Raw genomic sequence first — 23,364 nt, forward strand, 5'->3', positions numbered from 1 at the left:
CTCCCAGCTTCTTGGGCACCTGGCAGAGCATGGGGAGCTGAAAAAAGTCCTTGACCAGGGTAAATACCGCTTAGCAACAGCCAAAACATCAGCGTGTTGTCAATATTATTCTCACACCAAAACCCAAAACACAGCACTACACCAGCCACCAGGAAGGAAATCAACTCTATCCCAGCCGAAACCCGGACAGTCACTAAGCAACATCAAAATGCAAATCCTTACCCTCTGTTAATGTCATTTAGAACCTATAAATGCAATTTCATTAATACAGACATTGATTGCAACTTTCATGCAGAAATACCAACACTTTTGAATACAGTTGCATATGAAATGGATCTGTCTTCAAATATACTCTGCAACTTTGGAAAAATATTAGTTTGGGAGAAAATAAAAAAAATAGTTTTTGAATTGTTGAACTCTTGTTCTACATATACTGAAGTCAACAGAAGTTTTTTCAACTGACTTTTAGTGAGAGCTGGACCACACAATGACTCATAGAGATTTACAAACAAAAGAATGAAGCTCCTCAGTGTATCTGTATACTATCATGCTACATTTTTGCTTGTTTTTACACAAATATTTAGATTTTTTACTCTTAAGAAGATTATGTCCATTCACAGCTGGAGTCCTCTACTCATGGACCGGATAGGTACAAGAAGAGAAAGGCAGCCTGAGAGTCTTTTTCTATCCTTCCTGAACTTTAGCCTTGACCCAAATGGACCACTGTAAGCACGCATGTATCTGAAGTAATTCAGTCTCCCTTCTAAACTTGCTACGGCAGATTTAATTGAGGATATTTTAGATTATGTGGTCTTTCTTCAGCTAGACTGCTTGCTGTGTATTATACTTCTTACTTGTTAATCCTCTATTTCCTTAGGACTATTTCATTTAGGTATTATTAAATAAGGGATAAGTACATAATCCACTCATTTAGTCCTTCCAAGAAAATATTCACATCATAATCGCAACTTCTTCATTTCACATGATTACAAGTGACTTTTCACATTGAATCTGGATCCAAAGTTCACTGAAACTATGAATGAGGCATAGGGCAAGCTGAAAAATTAGCTTCTGTGTTATTATACATACATACATATTATGCATACATACATATTATACATACATACATATTATACATACAGAGGTTTCTAAGATTTGTAGCAGTGTTATGATCTTAGAGTGTGTATCAATACTTACCCAACCATTAGCCAACTAAATCTTTCAGTTAATCCAGCATAAATCACACCCCATAGCAGGAATTAATAATTTTTTTCTCAGTTTTCCAAGAACACTGGCAATTATTTTGTTTGGAGAATTAGTCGTGATTACTGAACTTGGTTTCTTACATCAATATACACCTTTTTTTTAAACACAGAATAGGGAGCGAACCAGTGAATTCTTTTCCTACTACTGATAGGTTCTGTGACTTTGGAAAAGACATTTCACAACTCCAGGATCATTCCCATATCTCTACGGAATGCTCGAGAAACTTACACATCTTTAGCACTTCCAGGAACTTTGAAGGCTGCTTTCATTCTGGGCTCATCACTTTATTTCAGTGTCAGTAGTGGGTTTTTTGATACACATTTTAACCAACAAAATGTGACCTACTAGGATGCAGCAAGAGGCCAGACTAACAGTTTTCCCTCTCTCTTCCACCCTCACCAAAGTACATGACCTCCTTTCTCAGTCAATCTGACTCAGTATTTACTTTCCTTAAGGACCTATTTTCTGCAGCCACTGTCCTTGGTATTTGTATGCTATTCTGATGACCATCAGAGATGGTTTGCCAATAAAAGAGCCATCCAGGGCTGACAATCATCCACAGACCGTATGTGCCACTGGCACTAGATCAAGCGGTTTCTCAGGACTCCCTGTGCCACTCTCCCTTTTCCCTTTTCTGATGGGAAGCTGCCTGGAAGAGTAATGCTGTTCGCCAGCCATGCTGCCACTCACCTCACCACAACTGAAGACCCAACCAGCAGACAGCACAACACAAACGCAATCTTTGAAAGCAGCAGGAGTTGCACACTGGGCTCACCATGCTGGCTTAATCATTCTGATCTCATTATAAAAGTAAGGTAGATTCGTTTTGCATCAAGTTGCTATCAGCAACCAGCTTGCAAAAGTTGGAATGATATTTTTTATGCTAATATGCACTGATAGTGCCCTTTCTGCCGTGAGGATGACGGCACACTTTACTAGACTCCCTTAGTGTTAAAATACAATATATTTTCTTGGTATTATGAAGCAGTAATATAGAATGTTAAAAAGCAACACTGAAAATGAAATACTGATTAAGAGCAAACAGATCTATTTCACAATCCATCACAGCTGGGTATTTAAGCTCTAGTCATTCAGTGAACAGTCTCCCCCAGCTTTGTCACCTTGATATCTGTCACTGACCACTGACCTGTGTGCTACCCACTCCTCGCTATCATCCACTGGAAGGAGCCTCACTGAGGGAACGTATTTGTGATGGAATAGTAGATTGATTGTTCATTTTTTGTTTCCTCTTTTCCTTCTTCTTTTCTTGTGTGAGGAGGCAGAAAGGATTATGTTGTTCTAGTCAGCTAGAGATCCAGATCTGTTTTTCTATATATATAGCGATTACTTGTTCTTCAATTGTTTCTGCAAGAATTGCATTTTTAGTAATTAAATAAACATAGGAAGCCTGGGGTTCAGAGATTGTTTTTTGGTAATTGATAAGAATAAAAAACACATGTTAATTGATACTGTAAAATTTGCAAGACAAAGAATGCAGCTTGCTAATCTCCACAGGTACTGTGAAAAACCACAGGACTATGCATAATATATTTAATGTTCTGTTATTTCTGATGAGTGCTAAATCTGAGCTGCATCTGGGGTGCCCCACCTGGAGAATGAAAATGCTCTTAAATTGAGTATACCCATGTCCACCTGATATTATGTAAAGGTTACATACAAAAACATAGAGACTTTATTTAAGAAGCCCTTCTATAAGAATGGTATGGCTTGATTATTTACAGCATAATCTCCTTCTATGCCACCTGTGACCATTTACTTACGAAATAGCTGCAGCTGTGGAAATCACAGGAGTTCACTTTCCACACATCTTTTCTTTAAAGTAAAGGAAAACTGCTTCCTGAGGTGCTACACCATAAGATTCAGGTTCTTGCCACTGTAGCTCAAATAGCATGGAGTGATTTCAATATGCCTATATTTCATTGTATTTACTCATATGATACTTCCATTAAATCAGTGCTTCTTTTCTTATGAACGAAATACATCAAGAGTGGCTACTACACTGAATATACTTTAAAAGAGGAAAGCACTGGACATCAATGTATTTCCTTTGTTATATGCCCAAAGTTATGGCACTTCTTCACCTATACTGGCCTACTATTTGCCACAGAAACTAATGAAAAATTTGCAACAATACGTATTCAAGGCAGGACATACCCACATGTTCATGCTCGCTTATTTGATTACCTAACTTATCTTGCTCTGGTGCAACTTTGCCATGAGTTATTCATTAAAAACTAAGAAAAAGTTCCAAATGAGATAAAAATAAAATCAAAGAGTGCTGGTATTAATACTCATGTTACTCTATTCTACTCTTCCCCCCCAAACCAGCACATTTAATGTTTCTAAGACTACTTAGGATCCCCTCACTATTTAGACAGGTGACTTTGGAGACTATTGCATGACATTATTTATGTACATATTCACAGCTTTTATTGTTTAACTACATGTCTATTTCAATGGTTTCAGAAAGAGGTAGAAAAGATAAAGGAACATACTTTAATTCATAAAAAAGGCATATTTCTTAACTTTTTAAATTTGATATTTCTTCCTCTAAATGCTCTGGCTTACTCTGCCAGTTGATCATTTTTGCATGGATCCATGTGGTATGCCCGTTACTAAATATTCTCCAGTATTGCCTACTGCTGTCTTTCACAACATTTCCAGACTTAGATATTCATGTATCCTGCCTGTCCTTAGAAAATTGTCCAAAAATCAATGCTATTGACATTTCATTTGTCTTAGTACCTTTGTTTTTTATAGAAATCAAAAGTTAGCAGGTTTGTTGCTTCAAAGCTGTTCTGAGCCTCCATCTGGTTGAAGTAATAAAGTGTTTTAACACATACCCTTGAAAAATGTGTATACATTTCAGCAATTTTGGGTACTTGGGGCTGGAGGAAGAAGAGAGGAGAGAGGGAGAAGGTGGGTCTGACTGGTGAAGAGGCAACAGGCTGCTATTATGTTTCAGTATGCTTTCAGGATTATCTGTCACTAGGAACTTCCTATGCTTTTGCACACTTACTTGCACTTTCTGAGTACGATGATTAAGGAATTTTGATGTGCCTTTATTCAGGGTTATATTCCTTTTTCTGCTACCTTCTTCCTCTATCCCAAGTCTGTGACATATGCTTTTCCTTGCCCTAGTATTTCAGATTACAAATAAAATGCGTTTGCCATGGTCTGAAATGAGTCACCTATTAACAGATTACAGCTATATTCATTAGCTTTGCATCTGTGGAAATCACAGGGGTCAGCACACCCGAACTGCAAGTGATGAGTTTCACCCTGGGAAAACCACCTTCCTGATAAAGGTGTCTCCCCTTCCCAGTACACGAGAGGCTTGGTTTGGGGGAGGGCAAGCAGGGTCTGAACTCACAGCACCAGCCCAGGGTGAGACTTCGGGCTTCAATCTCACTCCACGGGTTTAGCACCATGTTGCCCAGACCAGGCATGTCATGGCTCATACTGACCCAGACCTACTAAGCCTGGCTTGACCTAGCTGATTGTTCCACATGCATTTTGATGTGTCTGTACGGTGCTTGACTCTTATTTACCACTGTGGGACAAATGCAAATGATCTATACAAAACACAGCTCTGTTTTCCTCATCTCTTTATCGTGAGGATCAGTTTCCTATGAGAAGTTTATAGTTGTTTCAATTAACAGCTACATGGCTGACAAATACTCTTTGTCAAATCATTAGGGCTTAAGCTCACAAACCCTGTAACTTCAATGGAGAGAGATTTTTAAAACTAGAAGTCTATTAGCACTAAACTTTTAGCGTTGCTTCAGAGACAATTAGAAACCTCCATTATCTTTGACAACAGCAAGTCTAAGAATGTAAGCATGTCAAAGTAAGGATACCGAAGTGGTATGGTTTTCATCACAATAGTAACTTAAATGTAAGTTTAATACATCAAAACAAGACTGTATGCTGCATTCCCATACTTCATTTTAAATAAAACACTCAAAACACTGTGATTAAATCATGCTATGGCTTTCAAAGCTGTGGGCAACACACTTGTAGGCAACAGCACAGTGGAAAAGCAGTTTCTGCAGAATACTGCAAAGTGCTTCTCCTCACCTCCTGCCCAGGGCTGGACTGGCTGGCAGAATGAGGCTGCAACTAGAGTATTTTCTATCTACTTCCTTCTTAGACCAGGGAAAACACAAGAGACAGATTGTCATTCCAATCTGTTTTTGAAACTCGGCAATAGCAGCTCTTACAAAGTCTTTGTTTGGCTCTTCGCTTTTATTAAATGCATGAGGAAATATGTAGCACATGAGATAGAGCTCACAAAATGGGACTTTTCACTTGTCATATCTAAGTTCATAAGCATAAAGATACATCACATTTTTTTATCACAAGTGGGTAACAGTATCGTATTGCTTTTAAAAAAAAAAAAAGTTTAGTAGTGTCTAAAAGCCACAAGTGAGATTGAGTCCACCTTGCATGTTTGCTGGTGCTCAGTAACAGTGAGTTTCTTCAAACAGAGTGTGTGCGTGCACACGTGTGCATATATGCACACGTGCACGTTTGTAAGCAGGGCTGAAATTCAAAGCATGTATTCAAGATTAGCTTTGCCTTCTTCTCATGTCTGGGTGCTCATCTACGCCAACCAATTGTTACGTTCATAATTATTACATTAATAAATATTACATTTTTAATTGGAACAAACATGTATGAGAAAATAAACAGTATCTTATACTCTACTTCTCTGCTGCAACATGGGGAACAAATAAATTGACTTATAATTGTGAAGACTTATTAGTTTAACTCAGATTTCTGATAGACGGCAATTAAAAGCTAAATTTCTCATCATTTCTTAATATTTAACAAATATAAAATCTATAAACAATCAACATTTACCTCTTCCTATCAACACAGAAACAATTTTTTTTGTTTTAATCAGACATTTTTAATGTGAAAATTCCTAAATGCAATATATCCTTTCACAAGATGTAAGCCATTTGGATGCGGAATTTGGGTATACAGTGAATACTTAATTCATGTTTACAAATAAATGCAACACAAATCTCTGTTATTTATGCTGAAATCAAGATCTATTTAGGCATGGAACATGTAAACTGATGAACAGTGACATGCAGCTCCTATTGTCACTTCTTAGGACCTTTGTACAGTTCTGACATTATGAGCAGCAGGTGCAGGAAAAAAGCAGAGAAGTAATTAACATAAAATTATATTACATTATGCCATCACCCAACAGGTGTACTAGCAGGTGATCTTTCTAATTATAATGCACTCCAACATTTTCAAGGCTATTATTCTTTCTACATAATAACCTGTGAATACAAACCATTTTTACCTCATTGCACATGGGCTAATAGCCATAGCACAGTAATTGGAACATCCAATATTAATTCTCTGAATGCTCTTCTTTGTTGTATACTGTTGGAAAAAATCAAATGTGGGAAGATTAAAGTAAGTACCTATATTAATATAGTTAGGCCCTTAAACTAATCCATCTGATTTTTTTTGCAGCAGGGCTGAGAACCTGCAGCTCCTATTGTATCCAATTCATAGCCGAGAGTTTATTACAACCTCTGGGAGAAAATAAAGATGGAATGAAGGGAAAAGGAAGTTGAACCAGAAGCTCTCGTTCAACTTTATCCTGAAGCCCTGAGGTTTTATTTAAGTCCAAATAATTTTATAAATATTCTTCAAGAAGACCAAACATTTCAAGAACTAAAAGAAAATACTTTAAGTTGCAATGGCAATAGTATCTTTAACAACAACAAAATATTTCCCTGTCCCTGTCTTGTACGGAAACAAGTCTCAAGGAAGATAGCTGGAAGTACTTCAACCTAAGAAACTAACTCACAGATTAATTTCACACGGGATTCAAACTGAAAACTGCTGGGATACCATGACAGATAGAAAATTTATTATATCTGATACACCAGTAAGTCCAAAGTTGTTCACTTACAAAATACTGCATTTATGAAAAAAAAAAAAAAAAAGAGAGAGGGAAGCTCACAGATTTCTTTTAGAGCTTTTAAAAATGAACAATTTAACTGGCAACCATTTTAATGAAGCTTCAGTTTACAGTTATACTGCTATAGTATTAGCTTAATTTTATTATTGAGCTAAATGGTTCCTTTACACCCATCGCATCTACCATCTATGCTATTTTTGACTGAGGCCATACATATAGCTGACAAGAACTCAACACACCGATAGGCGTCAAAACTTTCAGGAAGCCTCCAAAAGTGGACTAGCTCCTGCCAGAACAGAAAACAAACTTTTTGTAACACCATAATTTGTATGCCAAGCACAAAAGTAGCAAGTTGTGTAGCCATGATGAAAAGAGGAAACTCACCACACAGGTTGCAAACAATGCAGATTTTTTTGAGAATGATTCCTGCCTCCCATCTACACAGCAAGATTAACCATTTGCATTTAAATTCACCTTCTGGCTGGCATTTTTCTATAAGAGGAACAGATATTTCTGATTCTTCAAAGTGTGATTCCTCTGACCTCCTCCAGTCAAGTCCCTCTTAATATGTTTGTCTTCCTTGTTATCTGCCCCCAGTCCAGGCTCCTTCATTGACCCACACCATACTGTCCTCCTGTTGCTGGAACAACTTGTTCCTGAGACTCTTGCTCAACTTGTGTAAATTCCTCAACTCCTGGCTTCTTTCCTGATTTCTCATTGACTCCACAGCTACTCTGTGGATCATTCAAGGTAATTGAGTCTGACATCTGCTTAATTCAGTGCCCGACTCCTATCTGATGAGTATCATGTCACAGGAACTTTGACCAAGCTAAAGAATGGGGCCCAACGGCTTACTTTTATGTGCTTTTGAAATATCTGTAGCAGTACTGTAGTTAACCTTCCCTGGTTAGCTGAGAAACATAACAAAAAAAAATTCCCCCCAAACCACTGCTGCATGCCCTGATAATAAATGAGAAAAAAAAATGCTATCTTCAGATTACCTCCAATCTTTACCGCATCCACTGCCTGAGAACAGAGCAAAGTTCTGCTTGAACACAGTCTGAGTACTTTCCTCATTTAGTTAAAGAGAATTCTTCTCCATCACCATGAACGTACTTTCCCCAAGTCCATTTAGTTCTCCGCCTGTGTTTTTTCTCTGCATTAGTCCTTCATGTCTTCTTCCTCTTTTTGTACTTGAGGATTTTCTGCTCCATTTTTCCCCCTAGTTTAAGTTCTCCCTATGCACTGTCCATGCCCTCCCCTTCTTAATCCATTGACCACAGAACTGTATTGACCTCCCTAGCCAAAACCATTTCTCCCTTTACATTTGATGTTTCTTCTGCTTTCCATGTCCTTCTATCAGGTCTAGCTCAAGTCCTGCTTTTATTCCAGTCAGGCAATTTCCTTCTCATGACCATGATTCCAGCAAGGGGTGTCATCAGGAATACAAGACAACTCCTTGTTTTCAGACCAAAGGGTGTGACAACACAGAAACCCCTTTGTACAAAAGCCTTTTCACCATGCACACAACTCTGAGTTTTTATCTACAAAAATCTAATAGACTTAACTTTATAATTAATAATTATAGTTACCTAAATATTTGAATGTGGTTTTATCTGCATCAAGAAAGAAACAACAGCTAACAGATTTGTCAGGAATATATCAAGTGCAGTCAAACAAATATCAGCTCTAATAGGATAACAGGTCTTGTGGATAGGGGCAGCAACACAAACAATATAACTTCAGTTTATCAAGGCTTTGAACACTATCTAATGTGACAGTTTCATTAAGAAGTTAGGAGATCATGATATACTTAGAAATCGAAGAAACTGTGAAATAGGTGCAAAACTAGTATGAAAATGGTACTCATGGAATGGATATCACTGTCTAATTGGAAACACAAACTAAATAGGATTCCACTGCGGACCATCCTCCATTCAATATAATTCAATATTTTGTTTTAGGACTTGTATGTTGAAATACAGACTGCAGGTAGCAAAGCTGAGATAGATTATTTATAAGAAGCTAGAAATGAATATTAGAATTCAAAATCATGCCAACAACTTGGAGAAATGGTCTGAAAAAATAGGATGCAATTCAATAAAGGCAAGTTCAAGGCTCTGTGTTCAGGCAGCAATAATGAACAGCACAAATACAGACAGGAGGTGAATGACAGTGCAGTACTGCTGCAGAAAACAGTTTTGAGATAGGGGAGGCATTGTGGACCATAAGTCAACAACATAATGCCTCTGCAAAAAAGGCAAACATCATACTAGAGCACATAAACAAAGTAATCTGTAAGTCTAGGGAAATAATGCTTCCACTCCATCTGACACTGGTAAAGCCCCCACTAAAACACTGTGCTCCACTTTGGGCACTACATTTTTAAGAAATGGACCAGATGGAGAGAAGGCAGAGGACAGCAGAAGGAATGATCAACATCTAGAAAACATGGTCTAAAGAGAAAGCTTAAATCAACTAAGGTATTTTTGCATAGGCAAAAATAAAATAAAGGGGAGACATGTTCAAACAAATACGTGGAAGGTGCAGAAGTACTTCATGTCCACTGGGAACAGGGTAGTAAGTCACAGGCTTGAAGTGAAGAAAGGGAAGTTTAGGCAAGACATGAGGAAAAACTTGCTCATGGTACGGATAGACACTTCAGACGCAATGCTTATAGAGGCTATGAAATGATCAGATTTTAGAGAAAACACAGATGCACATTTGTGAGAAGTGATTTAAATCCAGCTGAGCCTGATCTTTGGAAGAGGAGCAGTCTAGATGAGATCCTCCCAAAATTCCTTCCAATTCTGTTTTCTAAGGCTGCTCTCTGATCTGATGCACTGGAACAATGCATCAGATATAGATGCATCGAATAAGTTAGAGCAACTATTACAAGGATCACTGAGATGACAGATAATAATAGAAGTGCATGATGTATTGTAATTATTAATGGGATGCATATGCATTAACGTAACGCTTCATGTCAATGCATTGTATTGACAGTCACAGCATGAAAGAGCATAAACCATTTAGAAAAACCTGTTACACTTAGAAAAAGCCCTGAAATTCTTATATGTAATATAGCCATTATGGAAAAAAACATCCTTAGCAGACCATAGGGGAACCAATTACTTCCTGTCTTTGCATCAGATCCTCAAGGATCGGGCAGATATGCCAGTCTTTGGCTGAAGGAAGAAGAACAAGACACTCCTAACAGGAAGACCATAACATTTAGAATAAAATTCTAATACAGAGCACAGGAAGTCCAACAAAAGAAACTGTAAAATATAATCTTTGAGGCTTCAACCTTTCATACTAATTTAAAAAAGTAAATACTATACAGGTCCTTCTGACTTTAGCACGGATCTCCATGGGCAGAAAGCTGTACCCACATAGACAAAGCAGGATTGAAGGATTAACATATCAAGTGTCCTTTGCATGGGTCTCAACAGAGAAAACTCCAATTGTACACTCTCTTTGCAAGTCAGTGCAATTAAAAAAAAAAAAAAAAAAAGGCAACTGAAAGACCACCTGTAAGATACAAAGACATTTATCAACCCAAAAACATACGGTGTTTTAGCCAGATGTAAATCGTTAATGTTGGGTCAAACTTCCACACTGAAGCTACAAACTTCTACAGCTACAGAAATTATATTCTACTTTTCCTATTTTGTGTTTGTATACACATACAGATGTACATATACATATGTATATATCTGCATGCTATGGCCTGTCAGTGTCACCCAACCTATGAAATTCTATAGACAGCTTTTGCTCATAAATCTAGCAGGCACTTTTTCTTTCAGTAGAACAAACCCTTAATCTGGTTTCAAGGAGTTGTAAAAGACAGCTCCTGTGATTCACCCCCTCCCCTCAACAGAAGCACTGCTTGTTAATCCAGCAGGAAATAACATTTGCCAGGATTGACAGCTGTGGATTTGTATTCAATTCCCAAATTAAAAACCAATGACAGAGCCTAGTTCAATGGAGATGTCAAGCAAAATAAAGAAAGTAAAAAACCTGCTGCTTTCTCTGTAAAATACAAACACACATGCATTTTGGATAACAATACTAAAAGCTGGGAAGGAGATATAATGGGATTAAAGCTCTGTGCAAAGTTTCTCCTGAGGGTTGGTTTCTTTTTTTTTTTCCCCTCCAACAACTCACATTTTGTATTTTTCCTCTTACATATTAAGTTTGCCTCTTACTCCTAAAATATGTTTTAAAACATGTTAAAATCTATTTCAATAACTATTTAAAAGCCTGCAAAAAATATAATGTAAAAATTTTCAGTCAAATCAGCAAAATATTCATATGTAACATTAATTATTGTCCAGTTCAAAGAAGGCTTAATTACAGGCCAAATATTATGAAGAAATCTAATGGTACAAGTTCTCATGCTTCTGCAAAATTGTGTTAATGGTAAATCAGAGTCCATCTTGGGCCGCTTCTATTGTTAACCAGAATAATAAGAATCAGAGATGGAAAACACCTGACACAGTAAAGACCAGCTGTTTTCTAGTGCTGTAACAAACTGCTCTGAAGAGCTCAATGCAACTTTTCCCAGTTCTAACAGTCTTTGGAATAAATCACAACAGTATCCTTCTTACTGGGAATTCAATCCCATAATTATGAGTTTATAATTCCTTAAGTTTCTGTAAATACTCCTCTCACTTGTTGAAAATTACACCTTTCATATACTTTCATATTTCCAGGTTCCTCTAACACACTGCTTAAAGAAGGCAACAGGGTACATCTATGAAACAACAAAACGCAAAGTGTTTTAACTTACTGCTATTTACCTGTAAGAAGTGATCCTCCTTAGGTCTGAAACAGGAACACGATAGCCACACTCTTCTAAGACTTCCCCACATGCAATTTCTTCTAAAGAAAGGTCTGGTTTGTCTACAATGCCAGCACAGAGTTCATAGGTCACTCCTACCACAGCAGGTAAGGGATCTTCTAGACTAGAGAAGCTCTCCTTGTCCTGATGCTGAAAGACTTGAGGATGATGCCTTTCTACTTCACACATGTAAACAGCTTAAAAAAAAAACACAAAAGAAAAAGAAACAAGTGGGGGGGATATGTTAGTTTATTCATATTAAATAGAAAAAAAGATGGTACACAAATTTTGCCTGGAAATTTATAACCATCAGAGTACTTGAGAGTAACAAGGAATTCAGTTGTGTTATCTGTTGAAATTATGACACACTGAAATTGGAATTTTAGAGAACAAAGGTTCTCTTGCCATTTCTGTAAAATTATTCTTTAAAGTCTATTTGTGCTTACATCATTTGGAATGAATTCATGCACACCTTAAAATAAATAAAAATTTAAAAAGGAAGCTAGTTTATCCAAGAAGTCTGAGTCCCAGACGTGCCATACAGCTTCCATTTGCTGGACAATGCGGATATCAGGATTTAATTTAAACTATGCAGTTATCTTGCAGGAAAGTTGGGTTGCACATTATGTACCATGTGCACAATGATGAGTCTTTCAGCCTGTCAACTCAGCTGTTATTTAGAAAGGGTATGAAAAGCATGTATGTTTGTTTGAAAAAAAAAAAAACAACAACCCTCTTTTGAACATATAGTTCCTTGCGCAGATTCCTGTGTGGAGTCTGAAAAAGACTTCTTGAATTAATCTACAAACAGCTGCCACTGTAATGCACTCCTAAACAAAGTGCAAATGCCAGATTTTAGGCCTTATTTAAGCAAAACCTCTCACTGATGTCAACAGAAATATTGCCTGAGAGAACTGCAGGACTGGATGTTAACACACAAAGAATCACTACTAACAATTCCAATAATTGTAACTTTAGTTTACAGGTATAATCCCACCTGTTTCTTTTTGAAATTTCCTCATGTCTATCCCTTTGCTTTTCATGAAAGGTTACCATGAGGGTGTTATAAAACACCCTGAATAAAACTATTTTAAAATTTGAAATTATTTTTATTCCATTAAAATATTTTACATGCATATTTCATATACATGTAACAAGGTTTTCAAATGAGCTTGTCTTTTATTTCCCATTCTAAATCTTACAGAGCTGGTATATAAAAGAGTTCAATTGACAACTTTTTGTTCTTCCAGTTACTGGATTTAGCTTATTATTTCTTAAAACTGTGATACACAACAAGGTCCCTAAAGAAATGTTGTCGCATAAAAGTAAAGCACCACAGTGACTTCTCAAGTACTTGGTCTCTGGGGAAGAGTCTGTACCCCAGAAGTTTGTGCCTAGGCTCCTTCTATAATGCTTCTTGCCTCAGAAGTGTAGTATAGCAAGATCAGCACCTGAACAGGAGTTATCTAGATCAGTCTAAAAAGAAAAACGAAGTGCAGAAGTTTGCCCCAAAATTAATCTTTCTCCAGAATTTAAAACTTTCAAAGCTGTTTGCAGTAGGTACATCTAGGCCTTTGAGATTCAAACATTTAAGGAAAGGAGCTTCCATTTCTTAGCTGAAAAACATGACTAGAGCTCAGTTTTCTTTTTAAAATGCAGTAAGAAGGAGGCAAAATAAAATATTCCATGCAGAGTCTGAAGGACAGATCCTTGAAGGGTGTCTATTGTCATTATTCCAAAAACTTCTAAAAGCTATGACAATTATCATAAATGACAACTACCTCCAAGATCTCTCTGAGATGAGCCAAATACTCTCAAGATTGTATTGCTTTTTCAGTATTGCCTTATCTGTATCAGTAAATACAAAAAGGAACAATGCATATATCCCAGTAAAGGACTTGGGCACCAAAACAGGGTGCAGGTAAGGGTGTGGGTACAGAAATATGAAACTGTGGTTAAAGTAACTCTCTGTTACAAGTCTCTTGAATCCCTGAAACCCATCTTGTCATTCCGGCAGGCACCTGCTGTTCTCCTTCTCCCTCAGCACAACTGGGCTCCACGTAGATCAAAACCTACATTCCCAAAAGGACCCAATCCAGCAGTCCTCCTCAGAGCAAAGCCAACACTCAAAACACACTAACAGCTTTTCTCTGCAGATAAGGAAGAAAAGAAGCGGTACCAGCCACTTCTGTAAGAGTCCAAAAATTAGAGCATTCACCAAGGAATCACAGTATGAATTCATTATCAGCAGGCTCAGAAAGGTTCAAACTCAATTTATCTCTCAGAGATAAGCAAAGCCTAGAAAACCAAGCTGCCTTGCTAGTATCAGGGAACAGAGGAGTCCACCCTATCTCTCCTGAAGGTGCAAAATTGACTGCACAAGTGATGCACCAGGGGAGATAAAGTACCCGGATGGAAAAGCAGTCTGTGGCCTATTCGCCAGGGCACACTCTTTGGAGGGAAACCTGTGACTCTCCTCTTCCTCATCACAGGTTGTCAGCTTCTTGCAAATGCACAAAGAGTTCGGAGAGCAGAAACTAGACGCAAGAACTCAGCTCCCAGCACAGTCACCCACCCACTAGTCCCATGTCTGATTGCTCTCTTGTCTTCCAATGGCTTATGCTACTTTGGTCAGAAACTGCCACTTCATCATCACCGGGCAGTCTCCTCCATCATCAGGTGGACACATGAGATGAGCAGCAGCACAGTGAGGACTCAAACAACTATCCAGTGCTCATTAAACATCTTGACTAATTACTCCGGAGCCACTCAGCTGTAAGAAGTCTCAGTGGAAACTCCAGTAGAATTGATGTACTTGTCTTCCTTTCTGCAAAGCTGGGGCAAAGGATAGATGGCTCAACCAAATCAGATGATAACTGTTACTCAAAGCAGCCTTGTTAGATGACTCATATACAGGGACTTGTTTGCTATCCCTAAAGAGAAGAAAACAACAGTATGGACTGAGGGGTTAGTGGGGTTTAGCTGCCTGGGGAACGTGCTAGCTTTTCTTTAAATTTCTGATTTCTCTTTGATTGCACCAGTGTTTCATACCTCCTGAAAAAGAACACCACTTATGATTCAGATCTTTGATACTGTTTCTTTTAAGTCAATGCAAAAATAAACACCACAATCCATGGAAAGGTCATTATACTTACAGTGAAAAAAAACAGGGCACATGTTCACAGGTACTAACCCTAGCCTTTCCCAGGAACATATTATTTTACCATATTTGAAAATGTGTGGTCAATTGACTACCAAAATGAGCATTGCCCAAGACCTTGGCCCATCAGTTATGGGTGAGGAACTAGTATGGAAACTACTGAGATATACGTGTAACTTTTTTCTCTCTGCTCTTTCCAAGTGATTTATTCAAGATGATCTTAAGTCCACAGTACACTGAAAAATATGGTCTTGTCTGCCTCACCCCAGTTGTGTGCTCCTGCCACCTCTCAAGCCAGCATGAACTCTTCCAGGCCAGTCAGATAAGCTGTCTAATGCTCAAAACTATCTGTTTGCAGCCATATAAGACCTCTGCTGTGGCTGCGTAAGGGCTGGTGCTACCAAAGGGAATGGGGTGGGAATGTACATTCAGGGAGGGATGACTGCCTTTATAAGCAGCACAGACTTCAATGGGAAAACATGATCATGACACCACGCCCTAAGGAAAGGTAAGCACATATGTCAACCAGCACATGTGCAGGGGACGTGCCTGGTGAGTGAGCGGCAGCTGTTTGCTCACAAGTAACGAGCTATCGCCTTCCTGGTGGGACCCTGATAGGAGCTAGCAGTGAGAAAAGTCTCAGCCTTAGGTTTTTTTGTGGAACAGGCACCAAAGCAGACAATAACCATGGAAGTGAAATAGAATTATAGTGATGTGAGTAATGTGAAGGCATGGTTGCGATCACTGAATTGCTATGGAGTGTCTGACTGACCACTGTCCCTGAGGCCAGGTTTCTGAGCAGCTCCAGCCTCTGGAACAGTTTAACTACAAGAACAGTCCAGTCCTTTGAGGCAGATTTGACACTCCGTAGGGATGATGTAATGAATGTGCTGCTGTTCAGTACAGATATATCTATGCACATATATGAAGGCTTCTGCCTAAGGTTGCCTCAAAGAGAGCAATAGCTATATGAGCCATTTTATTCGGCTGGCAAATAAAAGACATTGGATTATTGATAAACAAATAAACAAACACTTTATAATAGTCAATACAGTGCTTCATGAGAAGTATGTACTGTCAGTGTAACAGTGCTGCACAACACTGAAGAGCCTGTCACTCACTGTCAGTAAGAAAGGACAGCATGACACCACCCTTGAAAGTTTCCTATAAAGTCTACCAGGAACAGTCTTGAAATGGTCTCTTAGCAACAGTCAGTGAAATATCTTGTGATTTTTTCTAATTAACATGCAGAGAATATGCATTTAATTTTTAACTTCCAAAAAGTAAATATTGCTTTGAATTAAAATAATTGATACAAAAACTCAGGAGAAAAAAAGTATTTTAACCTAAATTCATAATAATAACTGGTAAAATAAAGCTGTCCACGTATTGATGAAAAAGCATACAGTTCTAAATTTCCCTCATTTTAAATTCCCAAGTATACAGTGCACAATAACACATTAAAAAAAGGAATATTTAAGACAAAAAAAAAAGGGGGGGGAATATTGTGTTTCTGCACAGAAGCTGCCTACTAAATACTAGATAGGTCAAGAAGGAACTTCAAATAAAAGCAATCTATTGCATGATAATTGTAGAGATGTTTGTAATTTCATCCAAAAGAGGTCAATGACTCGCCCAAAAGCAGAATGTAAGGCTACCCTGGATCATTCATTTCATCTATAATGGAAATTTCCCTGGTTAGAATTCTGACCAGCTGAAAAGGGTGGGCTATCATACAAAGAAACAGAATATAGAACAAAGATTTTATCACCACAGATGCACCAACTTTTAACTGCTGAACCCTTAAAAGCTTTCTTCACTAAGAGCAAAAGTAAATCTAAAAAAAGAGGATTACCTGGGCGGAACTGCTTCACCACAACAAAGCACTGCCGGGAAGTATTAAAGATCAGGATTGACACACTGAGGAGGAAGATAAAAAACAAAAGATCAATGCTTTATGAAGGGTTAATGCAGAACCATTAAACTTGTATCTTGTAAATTTAACTACATAAATACATAGAAGATTTATTACTAAAGCCACAATGCAACAAGATCCTTGTCCAAAATCTATCAAGAGGGATAGATAATGGAGCGTGTTCCCAAAGTTCATGAGAATTTACCCAAAATTAAGTCACTTTTCTCTCCTGCCATGCAGACAAAGTAAGCCACCAATCAATTCCTTCTCCCCAACAGAAAAAAAAAAGTCCAAGTCTAGGAACATTGCTACTAGATGGTAATAACAAGAAAAAAATCCTTAAAAATAAAAACATTTTCTTCCCTTATATCAGTCCCAGATTAGGATAGTCTAACTCTTAGGCACAGTCTATTCTCATTCACAGCCAGAGACTTCTGTATAAGCACAGAGCATTTCCTATCTGTGGCTGCTTGCTGAGCTTGGGCCTTAAAACAGACACCATCTAAGTCCAATTTTGTACAAATTTAAACCAGAAGCAGTTTTAACTGTTACCACATTCAGTGGTTTAGAAGTCACATTTTAATCCTTCCCCTGTCCTCTTTGGTTGTTTGAAATACATGTCATAGGGAAACCTGGCAGGCTGAGTATTTGGAGATGCTCTAAAAGTGTGGAGTACTGCTGTTTCCTGCTTTCTTTTTCACTTAAATTACTCTCAGATTTTACTAGTTAAAAGAAATGCAGACAAAAGTCTCCCTCCTTAGTTGGTAGCCCATTAAAACCTGAAAAAACAAGTGTATATTTTGCTCATTACCATGGTAGCATTCTCTCATTTGTTATGCCTCACTGTATGTAATTGGAAAGTTAATTCATTATTCTATGAATTCTACAATAGATTAGACTAACAATGGCATATTTGCAGAGTTGAGTCAAACTTTCAACTTTCCTTGTAAAAGAGCTGTATATTTATTTTCACCATTTGAGTTAATAATGAAGTCTCAGGCTGCCAGAGAAACTGCTATTTGATGATTATTAAAAATAATGTTAATGTTTATTATAATAATATATTAAAACCAAAACAGAAGGGAGAAGTCCAGATGTTAACATTTATATTCATGGTTGCTATTCTCAAAGACCCGTACTGCATATTGATGGCTTCCTGCCCCAGGAGATGTCATTTGCAGGCAATTTTAAAGCAAAGGGTTTTAGCCTTCAGAGAGGCTGGAGGAGAACACTCACTCTGTTTACTGGCACGGGGGTTCTTTCTGACCTAACACCAGAGTAACTGGGAGTTACAGTGTAGGTTGCTAGAAAAGATGATGTTAAACCACAGCCTACAATGTTTTTAAGTTTACTTAAGTATTATACTTTGATCTTTTTTTTTTCCTTTGCATGACTGTTCCTCTCCCCAAAGCAGTACTGTCTGAGGGTAGACATTGTGCTAAATAAAAGGGGAAAAGGAGTTACTGCTACTGAACCTTTGTTTTTTGTCCATGGGTCTAAGGATGTGTACTGCCTGAAATTGGAGACAGCAGCAGTCTAAAGCTGAGGATAAAGAGAAGAGCAGAAATTTCCTGAAGCATACGGTTGCCCTTTACCTTCCTTTACATCCACCACCTCAGGCCCAATCTTTCACTTGGCTTGCCTTCTTCAGCATGTCTCACTAAATAACTCATACCAACTCATTAAAAATGGCTCAGCTATTAGGCATTATTTTTTCCTAAGAGTCAATCACTTGAGATTTTTATGGAACAGATGGGAAAATTAAAAACAATCTGTCAGAATTAAGGAACAAGATCAAATTAAGCTGGAAAGGAGTAGCAGCAAGTTATTACAATTGTCTGCTTCTCACACCATCTTGAGATGAGAGGGTACAGAAATGGCACAAATCTGTAGAACTTTCTCTTTAATTACTTCTAATTTTCTGAAAGACTGACAAACAATTTTGAACATAAATTTACATTTTTTAACAAACCACAACACACAAGTTCTAATTTTTCTTGTCAGAGTTGGACAGTCGTGGAGGAGAAAGTTCAGAATTACACCTTCTTAGGAGGAGTGTGACATTACGAATGTCATTTCGCATTCCTTATTCCACAAGAAACAACATAACATGAAATATTTCCACAGGTCACTAGGTCTGTAGCTTCTGAAAACCCATTTGAAGCTGCATTCAGGACAGTTATTTGTGTATTATAGAAAGTTAGGGCAAGACTGTTTAATTGGTCTAAGTGGAGGATCCCCTGAGCCACTGCTTTCAATGGGTTTCCTTATTGCTGCAACAACCCAAATATGTGGGTTCAGCTGTTTGCTCTGGCCTGTAAGATAAGGAAAGTATTTATCTTCTGGAGTTTTAAATCATCATACAAAGAATTCACTACAAAATTATTCTGAGATTACTATTTTTACAGTTGATACAGGCTACCAAAAAGGACTACTACAAAAGCAGAGTTGCAAATACATCTTTCAGTGGTATCATGCCACGGGATATTACAAGGGTATTTGATGTTTCAAGGCAATTCCCTTTAAAGCTTAAAGATGCATATATAATATTCTAAAATAGGATTGGTTGTAATATTTTAAAGTGATCAATAAAGAGAAAATATATAAAATAAAAAATTAAGACATTCACAATGACTTTTGGGAACATCTCCACAAATAAAAGATATAGAAGACAAACAAAGCCCAAGCTGTGTGTTATCAGAGAAAAATGACACAGAACCACTAGAAGAGAAAAAAAAAGCCCAGCCAAATTTCCTAAAAAAGGCAGGAATCTTAGACCACAATTTAATCTGAATTTAACATCAAAGGTCCTAACCTAGCAACAGGCTTCACATGCCATGTCCCAAAGAGGAGCACAAGACCACTTTTCTGTTATTTTTTATGAAGGAAAAGAATACTCAGATGTAAAAGGATCACGATGGGTCCAAAACTTGCCTCCATACCTTAAAAACAACCTATAACATGTCTGCACATATGAAACACTACCTCAGCTTAGACCTGCCAACATTTTCATTTTGGGTGGCAGATTATTACTTTTTACTATATTCCACAGTTGTACATCTTTGCTGGCTATTTCCTCCAGCAGCTGACGCTCAGGAAAATTGCTGGTGTAAAAGCAGAGGTCATTAATGCAAATGCAATGCCACTGAGCCACAGACCTGCACCTGGGACTCAACGCGCACACAGCACAACTGTTGCATGCAGGTATCACGTTTGGTACCTGCCACTGCCAGTGGGCATGCCACCTCTGTAGGCAAGAGGTGGCTGAGAAGAAAACTCTTCAAAATGTGCTCTATGTGTTATTCAGGAGCTATAAGTTGCTTCTATAAGACACAGATCACCTCAGACCACTAAAGGAGATTTGGCTCCTTCACACTGCATCTGCTGATGGTTGCTTTAGGAACTACAACCAAACAGAAAGACAATGTATTAAGAGATGACACAGGTTTGTACAGTGTCTTCCAGGGCTGGTGAAGACCACAGGGCTGCTCAGCTTTCAGCCCAACCCCTCCTCGGCATCCCCTGCAGTAGCTCCTGCTCACTTTGTACATACAATAAATCACTACTCCAATCACAGGAGACTTCTTCCCAAAGAAAGCATGCATGTAAACAGGTTTCATGTACAATAATGTAGGATACTGTTCTTTCTATAAACACAGGAACAATTAAGGTAGCCTTAAAATATTTTAAGAAAGATGTACCTAAAATGTCAGCAAGACATATCTACACAGACCAGCTAACCTGTACTTGAGCTTTTATTGTACTCAAGTTTGCAGTTAAACTGTGCCTGGTCTTGGTATCTTAACACAATGTTTTCTTAAAGGGATTCCAACTATTCAGTCAAGGATCTCACATAGCATTTAACCATTTAAACTTCAAAGAAAACTCTGACTGAAATACGTAAGTATTAGGATTCTCTAATGGGTATTGGGCTTCCCTAAAATGTCTAAGTCAATGTGCAGAAATTACATACAACTGACCCATGGACATCTGCAACACAGGAGTCCAGAATCTTAATTCCTTCTCCACCTTTAAGACTCTCATTGAAAGAGAAGATATCCACCTGCATACAACCTCTACAGTTGAAAACACCTCTTACAAGAGTTTAGAAAATGATTCCATTGTGTGCCATTGGCCTAGAAAACTATTTCCAAATTTTTTCCTTCCCCCAACATAGTACAGCTCTGTATTTATTGAACTCATGGTAACTGATGCTTTATGACATTCCAGCAGAGCAGACATTTATATAGAAATACTACTGCAACTTCACACACTCAAACCTGAGAAAGGAAGGTGGCGTTTCTCGGCGCAATGTAAAAAACACAGTATTTGACCACAGCAGTTACGAGGTAGGGGACAGATGAAAACTGACATCCTGTTAAAATGTGCACACACATATGGAAGGACGGAAAGTTAATTCTTTTGAAATACATCCTAGCAATTAAGATCAGCAAATGAGCTTTGCCAAAGCTACAAAAGCATGTACTTCTAGAGCTGCAATACCTGAAGGAAGGTTTTGGGGGGTGGGCGTTAGGGGTTTTTGTGTTTTTTTGTGTTGGGTTTTTTTTGGTTTTTTTTTGTCTGAGGGCTTTTTTTCTTTTTGTTGTTGGGGTTTTTTAGGTAGAAATGTAATTTCACCTTGTAGTCACCAGTTTGGTAATCTTCTATCTTGATGATTTGTCAGTTGTTGACCTGGGCTACAGTTAATCCACAAGCAACTGCTAACACTAATTGCTTTTCATGAGACAAACTTTTAAAATCCTTTAATAAATAAGGATTGATTCAGCCTTTCATTGTTCTTAGATGTGACCTTAATGCATACTTTACAAATGTGAATTTGCAAAACTAAAAAATAATTTTAAAAACCCCACAGTATAGTAATAGCAAAGAAAAGGACAAGATTCTCTTGTGTTTCTGTGAATGAAATAAGACTCTCAAAGCTGGAGATAAGGATTTTTAAAGATAATCTTGTACTAATACTATAGTATGCTAAGTAATTGATGAGGTAATACAGGCAAAGAAACTGACCTTTCTTTAATCATTGTAAGAGCAACTCAGGATTCTCCTTGTGTCTAGCATGGGTATGTGTGTGTGTCACACAAATTGTGATCAGAATTGAATACTGGAAGATAAAGCACCTCAAAAAAGACTGACTTAACATTGAAAGCCAGGGCTTCGAGCTATTAACCTCAGCCACTTCCACCTACTTTTAAAGGCTAAAAATTATCTCAAAATTAGTTGAAAGTCTGTAATATTGTTTGTGCTGCTTACAAACAATAATCTCAGCTCCATAGTGGAGACTTTAGGAAGTAATGTTATTTGATTTAAAAAAAAAATGCAACAGACCAACCAAACCAAAACCCCAAAACCCCTGCAACACTATCAGAGCCTGCAGTAATTCAGTTAGTTACCATTCTCAAAGAAGACAATGAAAAAGAATGGCAGATTCCAAAAAAGAAACACAAAAATGGCATGCAGGAATAAAAGCAAGTAATTGATTTAATCAGTCGCCTTGACTCTCAACAGATATTTGGTATTAAAAATCCCTTTGATACAATCAGAAGAAAATAATGAAATGTAGTGTGCAACCACAGAAGTATTTAGAGATGTATTCATCTCAGTTGGAGAGCATGTGAATATAAAACATACATGTAATATTTTTGCCTATATGGCTCATAAGGGAGAAAATGTCAAGACTTATGAATCATACTAGAAGGAAAGTTAGTAAGAAAATAAATACATCATTTAGAAGTCCTATAATTATTTTAGTTTTAAAGTATAAATATTTTTCTTCTTGAAGTTATATGAATTCAGCTTTCTTTGTTCATACAGTGTTGACAAATTGATCTTTCATATTGTTTTCCATGTCAAGTCTATAATTCCATCCAGTCTTTTTAAAATATTATGTTTGAGAAACACCCCAGATCAGGATTAAAGCATGTTAGTGAACAAGTGCCCTTTTCTTGTTCAAATCAGAAATGACTGCGCTTTCAATTTTAAAGTGATAATCAAAAAACCCCCAAACTTGTTTGGGAGTTAACAATCAAAAGTAATTATTTGGGATGATTCATCCTTCAGGAAGTCCTACTTCATCTTAAGTTATTTCAAAATTATTTTTGGTGACCATGAGAAAGAATTGCATGTAGCTCCTGTATTACATCTGTATTCAAATTAACCATCAATTTCACAGTTGGACACATCCC

General features: G+C 37.6%; 1 protein-coding gene across 2 annotated transcripts in view; it reads right to left on the reverse strand.

Annotated features, from left to right (window-relative positions):
* The window catches only part of NUDT14 (nudix hydrolase 14), a 63,212-nt gene that overhangs the window by 2,582 nt on the left and 37,266 nt on the right, over positions 1–23,364 (reverse strand). For both annotated transcript variants that reach the window (XM_072865550.1, XM_072865549.1), the window contains 2 exons: positions 17,102–17,166; positions 12,046–12,283 (listed from right to left, as the gene is read on the reverse strand). In XM_072865550.1, coding sequence (XP_072721651.1) covers positions 12,046–12,283; positions 17,102–17,166 — 303 coding nt within the window. The remainder of the gene's footprint in view (positions 1–12,045; positions 12,284–17,101; positions 17,167–23,364) is intronic.

The sequence above is a fragment of the Ciconia boyciana genome, chromosome 6 (assembly GCF_034638445.1).
Source record: "Ciconia boyciana chromosome 6, ASM3463844v1, whole genome shotgun sequence".
In the NCBI taxonomy this organism is placed as follows: domain Eukaryota; kingdom Metazoa; phylum Chordata; class Aves; order Ciconiiformes; family Ciconiidae; genus Ciconia; species Ciconia boyciana.